General features: G+C 53.7%; 1 protein-coding gene across 4 annotated transcripts in view; it reads right to left on the bottom strand.

Annotated features, from left to right (window-relative positions):
- Window positions 1–396: 396 nt before the first annotated feature.
- Window positions 397–21297, bottom strand: part of RPS6KA1 (ribosomal protein S6 kinase A1) — a 39619-nt gene continuing 18718 nt past the window's right edge. For all 4 annotated transcript variants that reach the window (XM_012750694.3, XM_012750696.3, XM_012750693.3 and 1 more), the window contains 18 exons: window positions 21007–21087; window positions 20765–20844; window positions 19634–19740; window positions 18824–18861; window positions 18340–18482; window positions 17862–17932; window positions 17501–17589; window positions 16456–16520; window positions 16071–16173; window positions 14485–14615; window positions 13068–13193; window positions 12761–12850; window positions 12206–12364; window positions 3441–3602; window positions 3148–3224; window positions 2815–2932; window positions 1755–1892; window positions 397–1340 (listed from right to left, as the gene is read on the bottom strand). In XM_012750694.3, the coding sequence (XP_012606148.1) occupies window positions 1218–1340; window positions 1755–1892; window positions 2815–2932; window positions 3148–3224; window positions 3441–3602; window positions 12206–12364; window positions 12761–12850; window positions 13068–13193; window positions 14485–14615; window positions 16071–16173; window positions 16456–16520; window positions 17501–17589; window positions 17862–17932; window positions 18340–18482; window positions 18824–18861; window positions 19634–19740; window positions 20765–20844; window positions 21007–21087 (1901 nt within the window). In that variant the 3' untranslated portion in view covers window positions 397–1217. The remainder of the gene's footprint in view (window positions 1341–1754; window positions 1893–2814; window positions 2933–3147; window positions 3225–3440; window positions 3603–12205; window positions 12365–12760; window positions 12851–13067; window positions 13194–14484; window positions 14616–16070; window positions 16174–16455; window positions 16521–17500; window positions 17590–17861; window positions 17933–18339; window positions 18483–18823; window positions 18862–19633; window positions 19741–20764; window positions 20845–21006; window positions 21088–21297) is intronic.

Here is a 21297-nt window from a genome sequence, read left to right as displayed (position 1 = left end):
CACCAGCACCTAGAGCAGGGCCTGAACAGGTGCTCAGAAAGTATTTACTGCATGAGAAAATGGCATTCCCTTCCCTGAGCCTCAGTTTCCCCATCTACAAAATGGGGATAACATAATAGCACCTACCTCACAGGCATGTTAAGATTAAATGAGAACACACATGTTAAGACCCCAGCACAGTGCCTGGCACTTGGTCACCAGTGGTTAATGACGCCGTTACTGTTACCAATACATGATGGAATCCCCTGGCAGGAACACGTGGGCAGGGCCAGGGGATTCCCACACACTCCCCAAATGACCCAGGTTCCAAGCAGCTGGGCTAATTGGCCCTGGCCCATTTCTTGTCACTGCCAAAGTCTTGGATACCCGACAGCAGAGAGCGGGCAAATTCAAGAGTGAGCTTAACTCAATTGTAAGTTTATTAGAAAGGCCATGGACAGATGAACCCTGAGTTACCAGCTGAGGAAGAAATGAAAAAAGCCCCTGCCCCGCCTGGCCCGCCCCACTGGCCTCCTGTGAACTCTGTCCCATGGCAGACCCCAACAGAAGTTGGCCAAAAAGTGCTTTCCACATCCTCTCCCTGGGGCTGCCCCCCCTGACTGCAGGGGACAGTGGCGGCCGATGTGGATGCTGGTGCCTAGAGCTGGGCGCCGGCAGGGCATGGGCCCTCCCCCGCAGCGGAGTGGTTCTAGACCCCCCAGCGGAACAGAACGGAAAAGGAGCAGGCCAGGGATAGAGTGAGTTCTGCAAACAGCCAGAGGCTGTAAGAGGTGACGCTGGGCGGCCCTGGAGATGTGTGCAGATGGCTACCAATGGCCCCTCGTGGGGGTCCACGTGGAGGATCCCAAAGCTGCTCTAAGGAGTCTCAGCCACAGAGAGCCCTAGCGTGACTCGGTGCCCCTCCTGGGGCCGCACTGGCTATTTCTGCTCCCACAGAGGCAAATGGAGCTTGTAAAAATCCATGGTGGCTGATACCATTTTTTCCTTAAGAAAAAAAAAGAGTCTGTACAGTGAATTGCTTTCAGCCAGCAGAGCCAGGGCCGAGTCCGTCCTGGGGAAGGAGAAGGCACTTCTCACACCCTCACTGGGGGTCATGGGGCTGGCTGCTTCCCGGGCCCCTGGGGGTTCCAGCTCCCTCTGGCCCTGTGGCCTGGGCCTGCTCCCTCTGGGAAGGATGCTGCGTCCGTCAAGCTACCACTGCCCTCGCCTGACAGCCCTCACAGCGTGGTGGACGGCAGCTTCCTCACTCGCCGCTGGGCCAGGATGGATGACTCGATGGGCTTCAGCTGGGGCGTGGGCTTGGAGCTGTTGAGGGCGGAGTACGTGGCTGCCATGGCTCCCTAGAGAGATGGGGAAGGTCCGTTCACGATGGGGGGAGGAGTGGGCGGGAGGGCATGTGTGTCCCAGGGCCAAGCCAGCCTTCCCCCCTCCCCCCACCCCCGTGTTCCACAGCCCACCCAACCACTGTAAGCCAGCCTTGGGGGCCTTTGTGGTCATGGGTCCTGCCTCCCCTACAGACTGGAGGCCTGAGGTCAGCAGCTGTGTCCTCCAGAGGACTAGGGGCCCAGGAGCGCACCGTGACACAGTGGCATCTTAGCCTGGGGCTCCCTGAGGACAGGGCTGTGTCTTCTCCTCTGTCCCACTTCAAGGTGCCTGTACAGACACGGCATCTCCTCGCCCTGCCACCTCAAGGCCATGCTCATGCCATCTTGGCCTGGCCCCTGCAGATGCCCAGGAGCCCAGGGTGGCCATACCTTCACAAGCTGCAGGTCCTGGTGGGACAGCTGGCTCTGGGGAAGCTTGTCTTTCTGGGTGATCCACGGGTGCTGCAGGACCTGCTTAGCTGTGAGGCGCTGGTGGGGGTCCACGTGCAACATCTTGGACACCAGGTCCTGGGGACACAGTGGGCAAGGAGGTGGTGGGAGGGGCAGCATGGGAGTAGACAGCTGTGTCCCGCTGACTGGGGGACAGGAAGGCCACCATCTCCCTGCAAAAGCCCCTGCGACCCACTCTCCACACTACTCCAGGGCTCCCACACACGGCCAAGACATTCCTTTCTTTGGGCCTTTGCTGCTCTCAGCCCTTCGTCCTGGATAACCCTCCCTTCCTCCTTCACCTTCAAAGAGTCAGGTGGGAAGAGCCTAAGGTTTGTAGTCAGGCAGACTCAGGTTCAAAACCTGACTTTTCTACTCATCAAGTGAGTGCCCTGGATGTGTTACTTCAACTCTCTGACCCTCAGTTTCCCCCATGAGAGACAGGAATGACAATGCTCGCCTCATGGGCTGGTGTCAGGTGGTACTAAGGGCCTCAACCCTGCGTCTGGCACAGAGGTTCCCAGTGGGAACTCGCAGGCTCTGGTTGCTCCCAGGAACTTTGTGAATACTGAAAGTTCACATCCACCTCCTTCGAGAAGACTGCTTGGATGGGCCAGTTGCTCTGCTCTGTGCCTCCACTGCCTGTGCCCCTGGCCAAGGGGACTGGCCTCTCTCTGCTGCCTGGCACCGGTTCCTTGCATGCAGGCCTGTCTGTCCCACCACACTAAGTGTCCACAGGCAGAGACTGGATTATGCAGCCCTCTGTCCCCCACAGGGCCCAGAACATGAGAAGGGCCAGTGAATGGTCACCAAGTTACTCAACAAGGTTCGGGGGTGGGGGTCTGCCTGGAAATCTTCCACTTGGAGAAATACAGCAATAGATCATTCCACTCAGAGACACGAATCTGCAAGAAACCTGTTCATGCACTGCTGAAAAGCTCTGGGACTCGACCCTGTCTCCTCCCTCCGAATGAGCCCCATGCAGCCCTCGCAGACTCACCTTGGCTGTCTCTGAAACCGTGTTCCAATTGCCCCCGCTGAGCGTAAACTTCCCACTGCCGATCCGGGTCAGGATTTCCTCTGGTGTGTCACTGGGCCCATTGGCAAATGGAGTGTATCTGCAGAAAAGCCACATAGCCTGGGTACAGACTGTGGCCTTCACCCTAGGGCCGGGGGTGGGTGGGAGACAGTGTCCCCTCCGGCAGAGTTCCTAAAAGCAGGCCCAGGCTTCAGTTCCCCCTGTGGCAGGGCTGGGTCCCTCCTATCAGACAAGCCCCACTGGCCCAAATGCTAGGGCTGGGCCGTGGGGAGGGGTCTGGCCCAGGGCACTCACCCCGCCAGCATGGTGTAGAGCAGAATGCCCAGGCTCCAGATGTCACAGCCTTCATCGTAGCCCTGGCGCTTCAGCACCTGCCAGCAGGGCACAGGAGGGTGGTCATATGCCTCATATGCTTGCCTGCTACTCCCCAGAAGGGTAGCAGAGGGGTTCCAGCCACAGGCTGGGTGTTCCCTTGGCACCTGGGCCAAGGTCAGAGACTAGAGCCCTGGCCAGTGTGTGGCCTCTGGGAGGGGCACAGGCCTCCAGCTCCCCCTCGCTCTTGCACCTGAGGAGGCTGGGCCACTCACCTCGGGTGCCACGAAGTTGGCCGTGTAGCAAGGTGTCATGAGGAGCCCGTTCTCAGCCCGCAGCTGTTTGGCAAAGCCAAAGTCACAGATGCGCAGGCACTCGGGGTTCCCGGACTCGTCCACGTACAGGATGTTGCTGGGCTTGAGGTCCCTGTGCACAACCTAGGGGCGGAGGGCTGGGGTCAGTTCTCAGTGTGGGGAGGCTGCCGGTGGCCCAGGCCAACTGCTGGGGAGGAGAAGGTTACCAAGACAGGGTGCAGAGAGAGGGACAGACGGAACCAGAATTCCAAAGAAAGGGAAGAGGACTGAAATGGGGGTCTTATGGCTGCTGCTACTGCCTACTTGATATCTCTACGCAGATGCCTACAAGGTGGCTCTAACTTAACCTGTCCCAAACTGAATTCCACCTTCTCCCTTAAAATCTACTCGTCACATAATCTTACCTAGTGGCAACTCCATGCCTGGCTCATTCTCTGTCTTCTTTCAGGTCTCAGCTCAAATGTCACTATATCAGTTAGGCCTTCCCTGACCATCCCATATGCAATCTTAACCACCCCCCAGTCCTCCTTACTCTCCTTTATTTTATTTACAGCATTTACCACCATTTGACTGGTTTGTTTTCTGAATCTGCCCACTGGAATGTAAGTGTTCTTGCTCACCGCAGTAACCCAGCACCTAGAGCGTTCCTAGGACATAGCAGGTGTTCAGTAATACTTGCTGAATGTACAGATGAATGACACTTATTACTGTGGCTATAAGCAAATGACTTTCCTCTGGACCCCGTTTGCTCATCGGTAACCTGAAGGGGCTGAACCACTTCACTCTTCATTCTTCCTCTCTCCCTCTGTATGGTTCTAGTCATAGACAATCCTCTATCACCTAATTCTACCAACACCCTCAGATCTCCAACCCTAGTCCACAACTTCCCTGAGTCCAGGCTCATATATCCCGCCGCCTATCAAATGCTGGATATCCTACAGAGCCTGAAACTCAACTCATGTTCTCACCTTCCTGCTCCTCCTCCCATGAGCTAATGGAACCTCCCTGGGCATTGGTAAAAACCTTCAATGGCTCCCTACTATCTGCAAGATAAAGGCCAAAGTCCCTTAGCTATCTGTTCTAGCCTCATCACCCCCTGCATCCCCTCAGGAGCCCTAAGCCCAGGCCGCTGCGGGCTCTGTTGGCTAATGACCATGACCACATCTGTCCGTGGGATGCCTGTTTACCTCCAGCATCCAGTGCAGGGTCGAGCACAGAGCAAGTGCTAATGAACCTTGTGCAAGGAATGAACAAATCACACCTCTGAAACACGCAGACACTGTGCAGGTTAGATTAGTTGAGTATCACAGATTAGCTGGCCTTATCAAAGATGGTCCTTTCATAGTCCCAGGCGAGCCCTGAGCCTTCCAGCAGGAACCCCTGGAGTGAGCAGATTAGAGGGTAGACACGGCCCTGAGTGGTCCTCCTCCACAGAGGGAAGCGTGTGGGCAGGGTGGCCCCAGTGACACACCTCAAACTCTATCCAAGCCTTGGAGAGGTCCCTTGGGCTCTCTCCTTCAAACACAATCACATGGCCCAGAGCACAAGCACAAGTCCACCGAGGGCCCAGCCAAGCTTCCTAAAGGTCAGGGATGCTCAGCTTGGCTGAGGACATCAACTACCCTGCACAAGTGAATCCCCAGTTTACAAAGTACTTTCCCAGTCCCGAGCTCACTGGTGCTACCCACTGAACCTCGGTAAGTGGGTAGGCAGGGACTGTTGGCTCCATTTTACAGAGGAGGAAACTGAGACTCTGAGGAGACAACTGACTTGCTCGTGTAAATTAGAGGCAGAGGCAAGACTTCAATCTAGTTCTGACCTTAATTCCATGGTCTTTCCAGTTTAGTGTGACACAAATGACACTTTTGGGAAACAGGGATATGGAAGTTTTTTTGTTTGTTTGTTTTGTTTTGAGACAAAGTTTCACTTTGTTGCCCAGGCTAGAGTGAGTGCCATGGCGTCAGCCTCGCTCAAGCAACCTCAAACTCCTGGGCTCAAGCAATCCTACTGCCTCAGCCTCCCGAGTAGCTGGGACTACAGGCATGTGCCACCATGTCTAGCTAATTTTTCTATATATATTAGTTGGCCAATTAATTTCTTTCTATTTATAGTAGAGACGGGGTCTCGCTCTTGCTCAGGCTGGTTTCGAACTCCTGACCTCAAGCAATCTGCCCACCTCGGCCTCCCAGAGTGCTAGGATTACAGGCGTGAGCCACTGCACCCAGACGATATGGAAGTTTTTGATCTTTATCCACAACACAGAGAAATGACATGCTCCTATAGGAAGCAGTCTCACCACTGCAGAACAGCAGGGAGGGGTGGAGGGAGGCAGAAGCACAAAGCCCCATATGGATGATTCTGACATCTGACCCTCAGGGGCGTATGTGGGGGAGGTGGGTACTTTTTTATTTTTATTTTTTTTTGCGAGACAGTCTTACTCTGTTGCCCAGGCTAGAGTGCCGTAGCGTCAGCCTAGCTCACAGCAACCTCAAACTCCTGGGCTCAAGGGATCCTTCTGCCTCAGCCTCCCAAGGAGCTGGGACTACAGGCATGAGCCAGCAGGCCTGGCTCATTTTTTCTATTTTTAGTAGAGACATGGTCTCACTCTCACTCAGGCTGGTCTTGAACTCCTGACCTCAAGGGATTCTCCCTTCTTGGGCTTCCAGAGTGCTAGGATTACCAGCATGAGCCACTGTGCCCAGCCGAAGTAGGTACATTCTCACATCTTACTGCACCGAAGTCACAACAGGCTAGGCAAGTCACGAGGGAAGCCAGGTGGACTGGGAACCGTGCCAACCAGCCCAAAGGGGCAGCTGCTACTTGGTTCCAGCAGATAGTCACTAGGTAGCAACTTGGACCCAGTTTTTTCAAAAGCAGTCAAATTACCAAACCAAACCTCAAGCCAAAAAACACCACACATCTGGCAGGCCAAACAAAATATGTATGCAGGCCAAAAGTAGCCACTGAGTCATAGGCCATGGCCACCAGCAGAGCTGTGATCTTGGTCGCAGGAAGGAGTCAGGCACGCCAGAGTGTGCCATGGCTTTATCACCCATCCATAGCTGTGTAGTCTTGGGCATGTCATTGAACCTTTCTAGCCTTCAGTTTTCTCACCTGTAAAATGGGGCTGATAATGGTGCTCCATCCCCAGGGATGAAGGGAAGAGCCTACTTAGCCCAGGGCTTGGGAAATGGCAGCTGTTGTCACAGTATCCACAGAGCTGCCTGGGGCTGAACCCACCATCATGCTGGATGTGAAGACACAGTGAGCACCTATGAAGAAGCACTTAAAAACTACAGGACAAGGCCGGGCACAGTGACTCACGCCTGTAATCCTAGCACTCTGGGAGGCTGAGGCCGGCAGATTGCTCGAGGTCAGGAGTTCAAAACCAGCCTGAGCAAGAGCGAGACCCCGTCTCCACTATAAATAGAAAGAAATTAATTGGCCAAATAATATACATAGAAAAATTAGCCGGGCATTGTGGCGCATGCCTGTAGTCCCAGCTACTCGGGAGGCTGAGGCAGCAGGATTGCTTGAGCCCAGGAGTTTGAGGTTGCTGTGAGCTAGGCTGATGCCATGGCACTCACTCTAGCCTGGGAAACAAAGCGAGACTCTGTCTCAAAACAAAAACAAAAACAAAAAAAACTACAGGACAAGAAAATCAGAGGACAAACGCTGTCCCAAGCAGCACCTGACCACACACACCAGTTGAGAGCACAGACTCTGGAGCTGGATCAGCTCTGAGACTAGGCCAGTTATGAAGCACCCAGAGCCTCGATTCCTTCACTTATAAAATGGAGACAGTGACAATAGTGACTTCATAGGTTAACTGGCACAATTAAATGAGTTAATACGTAAAGTGCAGAGACCCCTGCCTGCCTGTGCACAGTGGCACGTGGCATTAGCTGCCACTAGCAGCAGCAGCACCAGAGGATGTGCATTTGGATGCCTGTGACCAGCCAAAAAAAAGAGGTGGAGTTGTCTGTAGGAATCACCTGGTTAAAGAGAGAAGCCAAAGCATGGGGCCGACTCTCTACAACCCTGCAGCCTTACAGGAACAACCTAGAGGGAGGCCGGGGACTTGAGAGGGCTCCACACGTGAAATAAAGAACTCCTACAAAATACGATGGAAAGGGCACACAATCCAATTTTTAAAAATGAACAAAAGAGTCAAACAGGCATTTAGCAAAAGAGGCTTTATGGCAATAAAATGGCAATAAACACATAAAGAGGTGCTCTCCTTTATTTGTCACCAGGGAAATGCAAATTAAAACCTCAACGAGAGACTACTCCAAACCTACCGGAATGACTATGGTTAAAGAGATGGAAAATACCTACTGTTGGTCATTACCAGAACTCTCACACACTTCTGTTAGGAGCATAAATTGGTAAAACCACTTTGGAAAACTGCTTGGCAGTATCTGTGAAAGATGAACATGCATACACTACGACCCAGCAATCCCTCTGTTAGGTGTACAACCAACCTTAAAATGTACATATGTTCACCAAAAGACAAGCACTAGAATGTCGCAGCAGCACTATTTGTAATCATTGAAAACTGGTAATAATCCAACATCTATTAATAGTAGACTGGACAGTTTAATCGTAGTCTGTTTATACAGAATTTTACACAGCAATGAAAATGAATGAACTGCAGCCACACAACAACGTGGGGGAATCTCAAAGATCCCGGATACAAAAGACAAGGTTTATATAAAATGCAAAACTAATCTATTAGAAGTTAGCTTAGAATGGTTACCTTAGGGGAGGGGAGCTTTTGAGAAACTGGAAATGCTTTGTTTATCGATTTGGGGTTTGGTTACATGGCTGTATATTCACTTTTTTTTTTTTCTTAATATATCTATTGTGATGAAAACTTTTTGAAAAGTTATTGACTTGTACATTATGATTTGTGTACTTCTCTGTGTTTATACAATACTTAGATAAAAAGGTGATATTAAAACAAACAGGGGTTCCAGTGGCCCCTGCTACCTGGTCATTCCCTTCCTATTCTCAGTTACTGTGGGATCCCCAGCTTATAACCACAGCTACTGCTGACGCCAAATCGACCCAGAGAATCCCGTCTGGATATCTCAACAAGAGCTTCCTGTTTCCTTATCATCTGCCCTTGGTATTTGGAAAGGGCCAGAAACTTTGGAGACCCATGGATTCCTGGCTTCGGGACAGAGAAAATTTCCTCCAATAACTTCCCCACCAAGTGGCTATCTTGAACACCCCTAGTGGAAGGGTCTCACTACCCACTACCTCTGGAGGCAGCTTGCCACTCTAGAAAGTTCTTCCTCACTCTGCGCTTCAGGCAACCCACTGGTAACTCACTGGCTTGGCTGTCTTCTAAACCTTCTTGGAAGTAACTTTAACTACTATTCACTTAAGAACGAAACAAGAGGCCGGGCGCGGTGGCTCACGCCTGTAATCCTAGCTCTCTGGGAGGCCGAGGCGGGCGGATTGCTCGAGGTCAGGAGTTCAAAACCAGCCTGAGCAAGAGCGAGACCCCGTCTCTACTATAAATAGAAAGAAATTAATTGGCCAACTGATATGTATATAAAAAAAAAAAATTAGCCGGGCATGGTGGCGCATGCCTGTAGTCCCAGCTACTCGGGAGGCTGAGGCAGAAGGATCGCTCAAGCCCAGGAGTTTGAGGTTGCTGTGAGCTAGGCTGACGCCATGGCACTCACTCTAGCCTGGACAACAAAGCGAGACTCTGTCTCAAAAAAAAAAAAAAAAAAAAAAAGAACGAAACAAGAAAGGAAACACATTTACTCTCTGACCTGACATGTTAAATATTAGTCTGTTTGCATTGGCCATTTCTAAAACCAAAGCCAATTCAAACATGACCATTGGAAGCGCACGTTAGTAACCAAACTGAAGCTTTGGTTATGAGGTAACATTCTTTTTCATAAAAGAATTCCTCCTAACAAATTAGACATAACCAGACATCGCCACTTTTACAAACCCTACCAAAATAATTGACTCAGGCACAGATCCTGAAAGGACGAGACCATTAGATGAGGATCTTTATGACCAGGAGGTCAGATTGTTGCCACCTGACATGACTGATGGGGCGACAGTGGGACGCGCACTCACACATGGGGTGCGAGGTGAACTGCACCACACGTCCCATGGAGTGGACGACCTTGGCCTTTTGAATTTTATTCCCATCCCACCCAAAAATACTGAAGCTGAATCAAGTAGACATTAGAGCAACTTGCAGGTTACAGAAAAATATAGGCAACAGAGAGACAATATAGATGAAACAGACAAATCTAGAAGGTGGGACATCCCACAGAACTGATCTCTTCAAGCCAGTGGCACAAAAAAGGAAGTCTAACTATGGAGGCAATGTGGGTGTACGCCTTTAGCAAAAGGCATCAAATTGTACACGTGAGATCTACTGTATGTAAATTTTATTCCAGTTTAAAAAAAGAGAGAGACTTAAGAGATATAACAAGCGAATCAAATGTGTGGACCTTGCAAAAATTGTGATTCCAATAAACAAATCACAGAAAAGACATTTTTGAAAGGACATTAAGGGAAATGTGTCTATGGCCTGGGTACTCTGTGAAAACAAGTAAATGTTAGTTTTGGTAGTTGCTATGAAAGAAAATATTCACCACTTTTATTTTTTTATTTTACTTAAAAATGTTTTTAGAGATAGGGTCTCACTCTGTCGCCCAGGCTAGAGTGCAGTGGCACAGTCATAACCCACTATAACCTCGAACTCCTGGGCTCAAGTGATCCTCCTGCCTCAGCCTCCCAAGTAGCTGGGACTACAGATATGTGCCACCATGCCTGGCTAATTTTTAAAAAACTTTTTTTGTAGAGATGGGGTCTCACCATGTTCCCCAGACTGGTCAAACTCCTGGCATCAAGAGATTCTCTCACCTCAGCTTCCCAAAGTGCTAGAATTACAGGAGTGAGCCACTATGCCCAGCCTGTTTTTAGAGTTACAGATATATGACTAAGATGATGTGAGGTCTGGGACATGCCTTAAAATACTTTATTTACAGGCATTTATGGATCAAGTGTCATAAGGTCTGCAACTTCCTCTCAAATGCATCCACAAAAATATACAAGTGTATATTTATATTTATATAGAGAGAGACAGAAAAAGAGATAAAGCAGGTGTGGTGGGCTGTTAAAATTTGGTTAATCTAGAGGAAAACGACTTTCATTGTACTATTCTTTTAACTTTAGTAGATTTGAACTGTATTCTCATAAAAAGTTGAAAAAAATTCTTCAGTAACAACAAAAAAGAAAAGAAGGAAGGAAGAGAGGGAGGGAGGGAGGAAAGGAAAGAAAGGAGGGAGGGAAGAAAGGAAGGAGAGAGAGAGGGAGGGAAACAAAGAAGCAGCAAGTGTGGGAAAAACCCTGACAATCCTTAAATTGGGGTGATGAGCACGTGGGGTTCGTCACACTGTCCTGCATGGTTCTGTGTGCTGGTCTGGTCCTGTTTCCCCGCACATCTGTGCAAGCCTGCACTGGGCCATGGTGCTTCCCCATGAAGTACCTACCTCGCTTCACCCCACGATGCACCAGCTCTTGTTATCACGAGTTTGCAGATGAAGAAACGGCTCAGAGGGGTGCAGTGGCTTTCTCAACCTCACACATGGCCAAGTTAAGAAGCCAAGGGTTAGGCCGGGCGAGGTGGCTCACGCCTGTAATCCTAGCACTCTGGGAGGCCGAGGCGGGCGGATTGCTCAAGGTCAGGAGTTCAAAACCAGCCTGAGCAAGAGCGAGACCCCGTCTCTACTATAAATAGAAAGAAATTAATTGGCCAACTGATATATATAAAAAATTAGCCGGGCATGGTGGCTCATGCCTGTAGTCCCAGCTACTCGGGAGGCTGAGGCAGAAGGATCGCTGAAGCCCAGGAGTTTGAGGTTGCTGTGAGCTAGGCTGACGCCACGGCACTCACTCTAGCCTGGACAACAAAGTGAGACTCTGTCTCAAAAAAAAAAAAAAAGAAGCCAAGGGTTGGACTCAGCCAGTTGGATCCCAGAGCCTGCATTCTTAACTCCCACACTGTCTGATCAGAAGCACCCTAAACCGTCACCTCATCTGGAGAGAACTCATGCTAACTCTACGGTTTCCGGCTTTAACACGCCCTAAGGAACTTCTCTGCAGCCGTGACCCAGGGTCATCTAGGGCTCCCTTGCCTTGTGCAACAGTAAAGGCCAAGTTCTGTGTTTGGACCGACACCTCTTCTGTAGCACTTCTGTGTTTCTAGCAGCATTTCCTCCTGTGTCCACTTCCTCTATCTTAGCAATCAAACCGATGGCCAAGCCTACCTCCCTGAAGCCCCACACGGTGACCCTGCCACTGTGTGGCAAAAAACTACTCTCCACCTACACGTCCCTACCCAAATTCCTCAGTCTGCCATTCTGGCTATACTCTTCCCAGGCTGTGTGACCTTGGGCAAATGGCCTCACGTCTCTGAGCTTCAGTCTTCTTACCTATAAAGTGGTGCCAATAATAGCACCTGCTCCAGAGTTGGTATAAAAGTCAATTGAGATCAGGTGAAGAAACCTCACCTTACATTACATGGTGCCTGGCACACAGTAGGTACTGACTAATGTCCCCTTTCATAATGTGGCCTCATCTCTCCCGCCCTCCATTCCTGGCATCCACCCACTCGCCCAGTCTCCCCTGTGTCTGGATGGGCCGGCCCACAGTTCGCGCATCCCCTCTGCCCTCCCCAGACTCACCCCCTGCGAGTGCAGATACTCCACCGTCTTGCTGATGGTGTGCAGGACGCAGCTGGCCTCCCGCTCCGAGAAGAACTTCTGCCGCAGGATCTTGTCCAGCAGCTCCCCGCCCCGCATCAGCTCCGTCACCAGGTACACGTGTTTGCCGTCATCGTACACCTGCCGCGGACCTTACATCAGGGTCCCCTCCCCAGTACCAGGCCCAGGCCCCCTGGGCACCAGCTCCGGGGACCAGGGAAGACTGACAGGAGCCCCAGCCATGTGTCCTGCTCTGTGCTTCAGTGTCCCTGGCAGGGCCTTGCCCCATCTGGGCTCCTGTCCTGCCTGGATGGGGGACACTGGCTCTGGGCCTCTGCTGAGCAGGAGGGCTCTCAGGGAATGCCTATGTCTCAAGTAAAGAGCCCCTGGGGTGTGACCAGACCAGAGGGACCAAGGGTCCTCCTCTGCTCATGAGCACTGGGGGAAGGATCAAAAGTCAAAGGAATGGCAGCCTCAAGACAAACCCGAGAGCTCTGGGCACCCGGCGCCCACCCCAGTGTCCGGGGCCCCACTCACATCTTTCAGAGTGATGATGTTGGGGTGCTGCCCGTACCGCAGGAGAATCTCTATCTCCTCCGAGGGATCCCGCTTGCTCTTGTCGATGACCTGAAGAAAGGAGTGCATGTGGCAGTGTCAGGCTGACAGACTCTAGCGTCCCTCCCTGCTACTGAGCCACACCACAGGGCCTAGGGGTCGCAGCTGCCCTCCTCCTTTCACCCGTCCGCAGAGCCCAGGCACCACCCCTCCCCGCCAAAGGGCCACAACTACATTGGCCTCACCCCCAGCCCAGCAGCCTTGGCCGAGACGCAGTCAGGAGGCCCACCTTGACAGCATACTCCATGTTGGTGGCCTTGTGGACACAGCGCTTGCACACAGAGTAGGAGCCCACACCGATTGTCTCCTTTACCACGTAGCCATCGCTAAAAACCAGGTTCTTCCCATGGAGTTGCTGCAGGAGACCAAGATGTGGGCCTGACCCCTGGCTCTGGAGTGCCAGGGGCCACCGCAGCACCCCAGGCCTCAGCTCGATGAAGATGGCACCAGGGAAGAGCCAGGAGGCCTGGGGTAGAGTGCTGGCCACGTGACCTCAGGTGAGAACCTGCCCCTCTCTGGGCCTGTTTTCTACTCTATACGATGGGCACACTCGCTGGCTCCCAGGCTGCCTGGGCCGCAGTCTGTGGTCAGAGGGTGGCGGAAGAGGTGGGCAAGGGTCACAACACGCACATCAAGAGGTCTGTGATTCTGAGAAGCCTGGGCAGGCCTGAGAGGGACACAGGAGCCCTGGGTCCCATCTCTGCCATTTACTGTGGCTTTGGGCGAGTTGCTTCTCCTTTCTAGGGTGTCACGGCTCACCTCATGGGGTGTCTCAGGTGCTGAGACATTAACAATAGCAAATGCTCAGTGTGTGCTGTGGGCCAGGCACTGTGCTAAAGCCCTTTCAGCTGGGTCTATGGCCCATGGACAGTCCTGGCTTGTGCCTGTCGTCCTCACATCCAGTTTGGTTTAATTTTTATTTTTTGTAGAGACAAGGTCTCACTACATTGCTCAGGCTGGTCTTGAACTGCTGGCTCCAGCAAACCTCCCGCCTCGGCCTCCCACAGTGCTAGGATTATAGACGTGAGCCACCACGCCCGGCCCTCATGCTGGCTTAATATTTGTCCTGGACAAAGACGTCCCAGTCTGGATAATAAAGTATATAGTCACATTAACTTTACACACGTTACCTCACGCAGTCCTCACAACCACTCCGTGGAGGCAGGTGCTATCACTTGCCCCATTTACAGATGAGAAAACCAAGGCAACAGGAAGGCAGGTGTCTCACCCAAAGTCCCTTACTTGTAAGCTCTGGACCCAGGCAGTGTGCTCTGGAGTCTCTCAACTCTAAACTGACAAGGGAGCAGTGGAAGTGTACAAATGGGGAACAAGTGTGAGGAGACACAGTCCTGCCACTCAGTCCTGCCGGGGAACTGCCAGCTACCCCACCACCATCATGGGCACCCCTGGCATCTACCCTGCCCCTGGCTCAGTGCCGGGAAATTTATAACCATGTTCTTGTCCAATTTTCAGGGCCACCGTGTGAGGTACAAATGGGGAAAGTGAGGACAAGGAGGCTGGAGGCCCTGTGGGTTCCAGGGTATGAACACAGGCCTGACTGACTCCAGAGCCTGTGTTCTCAGCCACCTCCCTTGGGGCTTCCAGGTGGAAAAGGACAACAGAGCAGCCGCCGCCACCTCCCTCACCTGAACCACTGAGTGCAGTGGCGCCTGCATGGCACGAGGCTTGCCGTCATCCTCCATCAGGCCAGTGGCCACGAAGCTGAAGCCACGAAACAGCTGATGGGCACCAGCGCTAGGGGGGATGCCTGGGGAATCTGTAAGGACAGAGGGGGCTGTGAGCCTGAGGAGGGGCCCTTGACCCCAGGGCAGCCGGCAGAGGGGACCATGAGCTTCCTGGCCTGCCCCAGCAGCTGGCCATGGTGGGAGCACAGGCAGAGCCCAGCCATTGCAGGCCTTAGCCCCGCTGCTCACGTGTGTTTAGACCAGCCCAGTTCTGACGCAGGAGGAACATCAACACTCCCACATCGGCCTCCAGCCCAGGCCAAGACGGTGGCCCCTTCCTGCTGCCTCCTCCCCAGCCTGCCCCCTGAAGTCTGTCCCTTTAGGTCTATCTCTGTACAGCAGCCAGAGGCATGGCTCCAACCACCAATCTGCCGCCCTGCCTGCACCCTTCAAATGCTCCCCTCTGCCCTCAGGAGGGAGCCAGGCTCCTTAGTCTGACAATTGAGGTCCTTGTGACCGTAGCCTCCCTCCCTACCCAACAGCTGAGCCGCACTGGACTTCACGGATCCTTAGAGGGGTCTCTGAGCCACTACACATGCTGTTCCCGCTACCTGGATAATCCACTCCTCTTCTACCGGCCAAGGCTCAGCTCACACGCTCCCTCCTCTGAGAAGCCTTGCCTGGTGCTGCTCCTCTGGCCCCCAGCCCCTGTGAAGCTACACTTGTCACACCACCCAGCCACTGTCTTCATGACCCTCTCCCAGTGATGGCCTGAGTTACATGAGGGCAGAGCCCGGGGCCTGTCTTGTTCACCATCGATACCCCTGCAGCTGGCACACAGTAGGACCTGGTACATAATTTGCCAGATAAACACGACAGACTGCCTGGAGAAGTGCTGAGCTCCTTGTCATCAAAGGTGTGTAAGCTGCAGTGAGAAAAGTCCCCCTCTGCTAGAACATGCCCAGAACCAATAGTCCGCCCCCGCCCCACTGCCAAAATCGAGCCAAAACATTAAGATTTGCCCAGCTCCCTCCCAGAAGCCCCCTCACTGGCATTTGGCAGCAACCCCAGGGAAGAGTGGGTTTGTGGCTACGCCCATGTTCCAGACAAGTACACTGAGGCCCAGCAGTCAGAACAGCCAAAGCCGATTCTCACGCCTGCCGCTGACCTGTGGGCGCCATCCCCTCTGCTCAGCCAGACTGTCCCTACCACGCAGTGTTGCGGGGTCAGATTCCTTATCCCTGACATGAGGGTGAGCCCGACACGCCTGGTCTCCCCAGTGGGCTGGAAGATGCCCAGGGCAGGGGTCCTGACTCTTCTATTGTGGCCGTAACCACCCACACACCCCCACTCCCTTGCCCGGACACAAAGAGGCCCACAGAGCCCCAGAGTGGGAGAACTGGGCAGAGTGAGGCAGGGACAGTCAGAGTCCCCCAGAACCAGACACTCACCGCCTGTCCACCCACACACCTGGGCCTGCCAGAGTCCCTGCCTCCCTGCCGCCCACAGTGCCAGCCCAGGACAGACGAAGCAGACAAGGGACGTACCCCTGGGTGTGCGGGACGTGAACTCAGTGTCAAAGTAGAAGGTGTCGTCAGGCTGAGCCACGGCTGGCTTAAAAGGTGGCTTGATCTCGCGACGGTACAGCTTCTGCAAGGGCAGTGGGCGCTCTGGTCACCACAGCACCCGCAACAGCCCACCAAGAGCCTCACGCAGGGGCAGGTCCTGGGCCTCGAACAGCACAGGCCACACTGCCCAGCAGATAAGACACAACTGCCTGTCCTCAGGAGGCCAGCCCTTGCTTCCACGGGCAGGCTGTCCACCTCTGCTCCTGCATCTGAGGCCCTTGGCAGAAGGCCCCTCCTACCACCCCTCCCGTGGCCACCATGGCTGGGGCCTGGCCAGAGCCTTGGCGTGGACAGACACACTCACATTCCAGTCAATGGTGGAGTAGAAGACGTGCCGCTTGATTTCCTCTGCCCCATCAGGGCCGGAGCCTGAAAGAGCCCAAATGAAGGGTCTACCCTGGAAGGTCCAACCCCCAGACTGCGCCTCCCCACCCAGCGGCCTCACAGTGCTCTGAGACCAGCTGCTGAGCAGGGGAGAGGATGGGCTCACCGTGCCCTGAATGCACCCAGCCCTGCTGCCCACTCAGCATTTCCCACTTTCTGGAGCTTCTAATGATCAAGCTGCAATGTACTGATGGAAAAAGAAAGGCCCAGAGAGGTTAGGCAACTTCTCCAACAGCAGCCAGGACAGAGGCTGGACTTGTTTTGAGATCTACAACAGGCCCCCACCCATTTCCAACGTAGGCTTCATCTCTGTTCCCCTTATCCTACTGCCCTTTTCAACCACTCGACCCTGTCAAGGACCTGGACTTGACCTTATAAAGCTGGCCATGGACCGGGTGAACCCAGGAGCCAAGGAAGCCAGCACACACTGAGCTCCTACCGCACGCCATGCACGTTCCCATGTTTCGTTTCAGCAGAGCCCTTCAAGCTCAGCATCAACACCTCCCACTAGACAAGGAACCTGGGGCTTGGAGAGGTGGATCACCTGCCCTGGGTCACTTAGCATAAGTGGCACTCATTTGTTCAACAAATATTTATGGAGGGACTGCTGCGTGCCAGGCAGTGGGGACCTGACACAGAGCCGTGGCTGGGACCTGCGCCTCCTGACTCCTGAGCTCATGCTCTTTCTCTTGTGCCAGCAGCCTTGGCGGAGAAGCTGCGTGGGGGCCTCTGTCCTTGTCCCCAGAGGGAATGGGGATGACTCAGTTCCTGCCTTCCCCCTACACACAGGTCAACCCCCCTCTGCAACACCACACATGGAGCCAGAAAGCAGGGTGGCCCGCGGCATTGTCTGCCTACACAAAGGACAACGGCCCCTTTCAGCCCCAGATGTAGCCCCATGGCCCAGACTGCAGCTGGACCCCGCTCCCACCGCCACACCCCTCCCCTGGGCTGGGGCTGCTTACCGAGCCGGTTGGCAGGATTCCGCTTGAACAGGGCCCGCAGGAGGCTCTGGGCTTCCGTGCTCAGAAACTGGGGCATGCCCAGCTTTGCCCTGAAACAGCCCAGGGGCTCATGAGGGCTGAGCCCCACCCCAGAGGCCCGATCTCCCCTCCCCTCTGCCCAGGTCTAGCTCAGTCCAGACAAGCCATGCGCTAGCTCGCTTCCCAAAACTGCAGGGATCTCTCCTGCAGGCCCCAGTGGATGAAAAGGCGGCTCTGGAAGGCACAACATTTAACCCAGGGAGTGTCTCACTGATGGGGAATCTGAGGCCCCTAAACTGGGGCCGGGGCTTGGGCCTGAGGGGCTGGGCAGGGCTCTCCTTACTTCAGAATCAGTGTCATGGTCTCCTTCCGGTCCTTCCCCTGGAAGGGCAGGGAGCCCGTCAGCATCTCAAACTGTGAAGGATAAGGGTCTATCAGGCCCTGGTCCTTGTCTCCCATGCCAACCCTCCCGCTTCACCCAGGCCACTCTGTTCCACAGGGTCCTTGCTGGCCTGCTGTTCGTCAAAGTCCACCTGGAGCAAGAGCTGTGTCTGCCCCTCTCCCCTGCCAACCCAGACCACCAAAAGCAACACGAGCAGCCTGAGGCTGGGGAGAGGCCCAGAGCCAGGTTAAGGGCACCCCAGGTAGGGTCAGGCCTGATCCTTCCAAGGAGGGAAACTGCAGCTGTGTGTAGGGGAGACCAGCTTGGCTGAGAGAGGATAGGGGGAGAGTCTTAGAGAAGATCAATCCCTCACGGTACAGATAGGGAAACTGAGGCCAGAGGCTTGGGCTAGATCCTTTACCCCTGCCTGGGCACTCACCATCAACACCCCATAGGACCACCAGTCCGCACTGTGGGTGTGACCCTGGCGGTTGACGACCTCAGGGGCCATGTACTCCACTGTCCCACAGAAGGAGTAGGCCTTCTTCTCATGGTCAATGGCCTCCTTGCTCAGGCCAAAGTCTGCAGAGAGGAGGGCAAAAGGACACATCCTGAGGACCCCTGCCTTCCTTGCTGCTACCCTTGGGGTTGCACACCCAACCCCCTGCCTAGAGGCCTGACGGCATCACCCCCATGAGATTCAGAGAAAGCGAAGGCTGGAGAGGTTGGCTGACTTGCCCGAGGTTACACAGTAGGGAGCTGGGATTCAAACCCAGCTCCAAGTCTGGGGCCTGGGTTTCTGAGCACTTCCAAGTAAATGACACAGCCTCTAGGGAAGAATCAGCCCTGGCACTCAGCCAAGACGGATCAGGAGCCTGTTCTGCCCTCCCCTAGGGCCCGTGGGTCAGGTGCCCTCCACTCACCTGTGAGTTTGATGTGGCCCTCCTCGTCCAACAGGATGCTGTAACAGAGAGATGGGCCACTGTGTGGGTTCTGGTGGCACCATGAGGCTGTGGGAGTCCGGCCTGGACCCATGGAGATACTCCACTCAGATCTACCTGATCAATGGTGGGTGCTGCGGGTCATGGCAGTGCCTGCAGGTGTCTTGCCTACCTTTTGTTGTTTGTTTTGAGACAGGGTCTCACTCTGTCTCCCGGGCTAGAGTGTAGTGGAGTCATCATAACTCACTGCACCCTCTTACCTTTTTTGCTAATCCTTGAAACAACTACGTGAGGTAGGTACTATTAAGGTCTCATTTTACTAACAGGGAAACTAAGGTTCAAAGAAGTTAAGTAACTCCCTGCAGTCACAGAGCTAGTAGGAAGTGGAGATAGGATTTGAACTCAGGTCTGCCTAACTCTAAAGCCAGATCTCATTCCACCTCATACCTTGCTCCCAAGTTATCATTTGAGGGAATTTAGATATGAAGGGAAATTCTGGAGAGGACTGTAACAAGGAATGACCTTGAATGGTGGCACCTCAGATGTCACGCTAGCGAAAAAGGTAGGTAACACACCTGCAAGGAGGGTGCCTAGACCTTGGCAATGGCAGCAGTAGCAGCTGGGCAGCCCTCCAAGTGAGCCTGCTGCCGTCACCACCCGCTCCACCCACTTGTTCCTCAGACAGCCCAAGAGAGGGGGACACTCCTGGGGAGAGCCACACCCACCCCGTCACAGTGACCTTATTCTAGAAGAGGCCTCCGCTGGGGAGGTCTGGGAGGGGGCTCCACTCACTTCTCAGGCTTGAGGTCTCTGTAAATGATGCCCAGGCTGTGCAGGTGGTCCAGGCCCAAAGCCAGCTCGGCCAGGTAAAACTTCACGTCCTCCTCCGTGAACATAACCTACGACAGGTGGGGAGCTTCAGCTGGGACCACCTCTTCCCCAGGAGCCGGTGCACTAGGCAGTCAGCAGCGTCCTTGTCCTGAGGGTCTACCCTGAGAGGACCCTTGGAGACCCCAGGGCCATATACCCTTCTTGCCACAAAGAGGTTTGAATTAAGAAGTCACTAATGTACAAGTCACTCGTTGTGGCATTGTTCAGAAACAGCAAAAGGTGGGAAACAGCCCAAGGGGCCAGGAGAAGATTGGAATAAAGTGTCTCCCCACTTAATGAAGGGCTTCACAGCCATAAACTAGAACAAGGAGCTTCTCCATGTTCTGACAGGGAACAATCTCCAAGATCTGCAATCTTGACAAAAGCAAGGTACCGAACAGGGTATATACGGAATGGCACTTTGTACGTAAGAAAGTGGGGGTAGGGATTCAGAACATACATTAGGTTTGTTTGCAAAAGGAACATGGGAAGGTTTAACAAGAAACCAATAAAAATGTTTACCTATGGGGAGAGGGGCTGGGGGAGGAGGAAGACTTCTCGATGAATATTTTTCTTTTGAATCATGTAAATGTATTACCTATTCAAACATTAAAATAATATTTTAACAATTAAAAAAGAAGATTGGTTCTCTTTAAAGTTTGAATTATATTAATGGTCCCAGTTTTGATATCTGTCTTAAATCCTTCTCAATCAGTGCAAAATCCTTTTGGTTAACACGTGGGACAGGAATGCTAGAGTCTCCAGCTTTCTGGGCAGCTTCAGGCTTTTCCCCAGTCCTCACAGCCTGCCCAGGGCAGCCCTGGAAGAATGGAGGCGGAGAGGGGAGGGGTGCTCTTAGCTCCCCAGAACCAGGGTGGCATCAGATCCAGGGTCTAGAACTCCTCAGCTCATCAAGGGCACTGCCACTGGACACGTTCTTCACAGGGCCCTAGGATGGAGCTGGGGATGGGACAAGGCCTCTCCCTGGGAGGGTGGCCTCTTCCTATCCCCAGCTCTATCCTGGGGCCCCCTGGCAGTGGGATTTCAGCTCACCTCTTTTGAGAGCCGTGTGAAGAGGTCTCCACCACGCAGGAAGTCCAGGATGAGATAGAGCTTGCCCTCGGTCTGGAAGGCTGGGGAAAAGGGAAAAGCAACGGCAGAGTCAGCTGGGCCCCTCCAGGCCTGACTCCCTGGGCCTGCAGGTGGGAGGGGCACAGCGTGCAGCGAAGGCAGCAGACCACGGGCAAGGGCGAAGGCTGGATGGAGCAGGAGCTCAGGTGGGGCCTCGATCTCACCGTAGTGCAGCTTCACCACAAACGGGTGGTTCACGTCAGCCAGGATGTCTCTCTCCATCTTGGTCCGAACACGGTCACGCACTGGCCAGAGGAGAAGGGAAGTCACGGAGAGTCTGGGCACCCAGCACAGCCACTCGCAAGGCCCAGCTAAGGGCTCTCTTTCCCACTCGTCCCTCCAGGCCTGAGCTCCTGCAGCTCCCTCACCCAGGGTTTCAGGCACACTCAGTTTTCAGATTCCCTCCTTCCTTCCCAGTCTGTTTCTGGCTCTGTGTCCTGCCCGCTGTCCCCAGC

This window comes from Microcebus murinus, chromosome 2, assembly GCF_040939455.1.
Source record: "Microcebus murinus isolate Inina chromosome 2, M.murinus_Inina_mat1.0, whole genome shotgun sequence".
Lineage (NCBI taxonomy): Eukaryota > Metazoa > Chordata > Mammalia > Primates > Cheirogaleidae > Microcebus > Microcebus murinus.
This window is presented reverse-complemented; position numbering and strand designations above follow the sequence as displayed.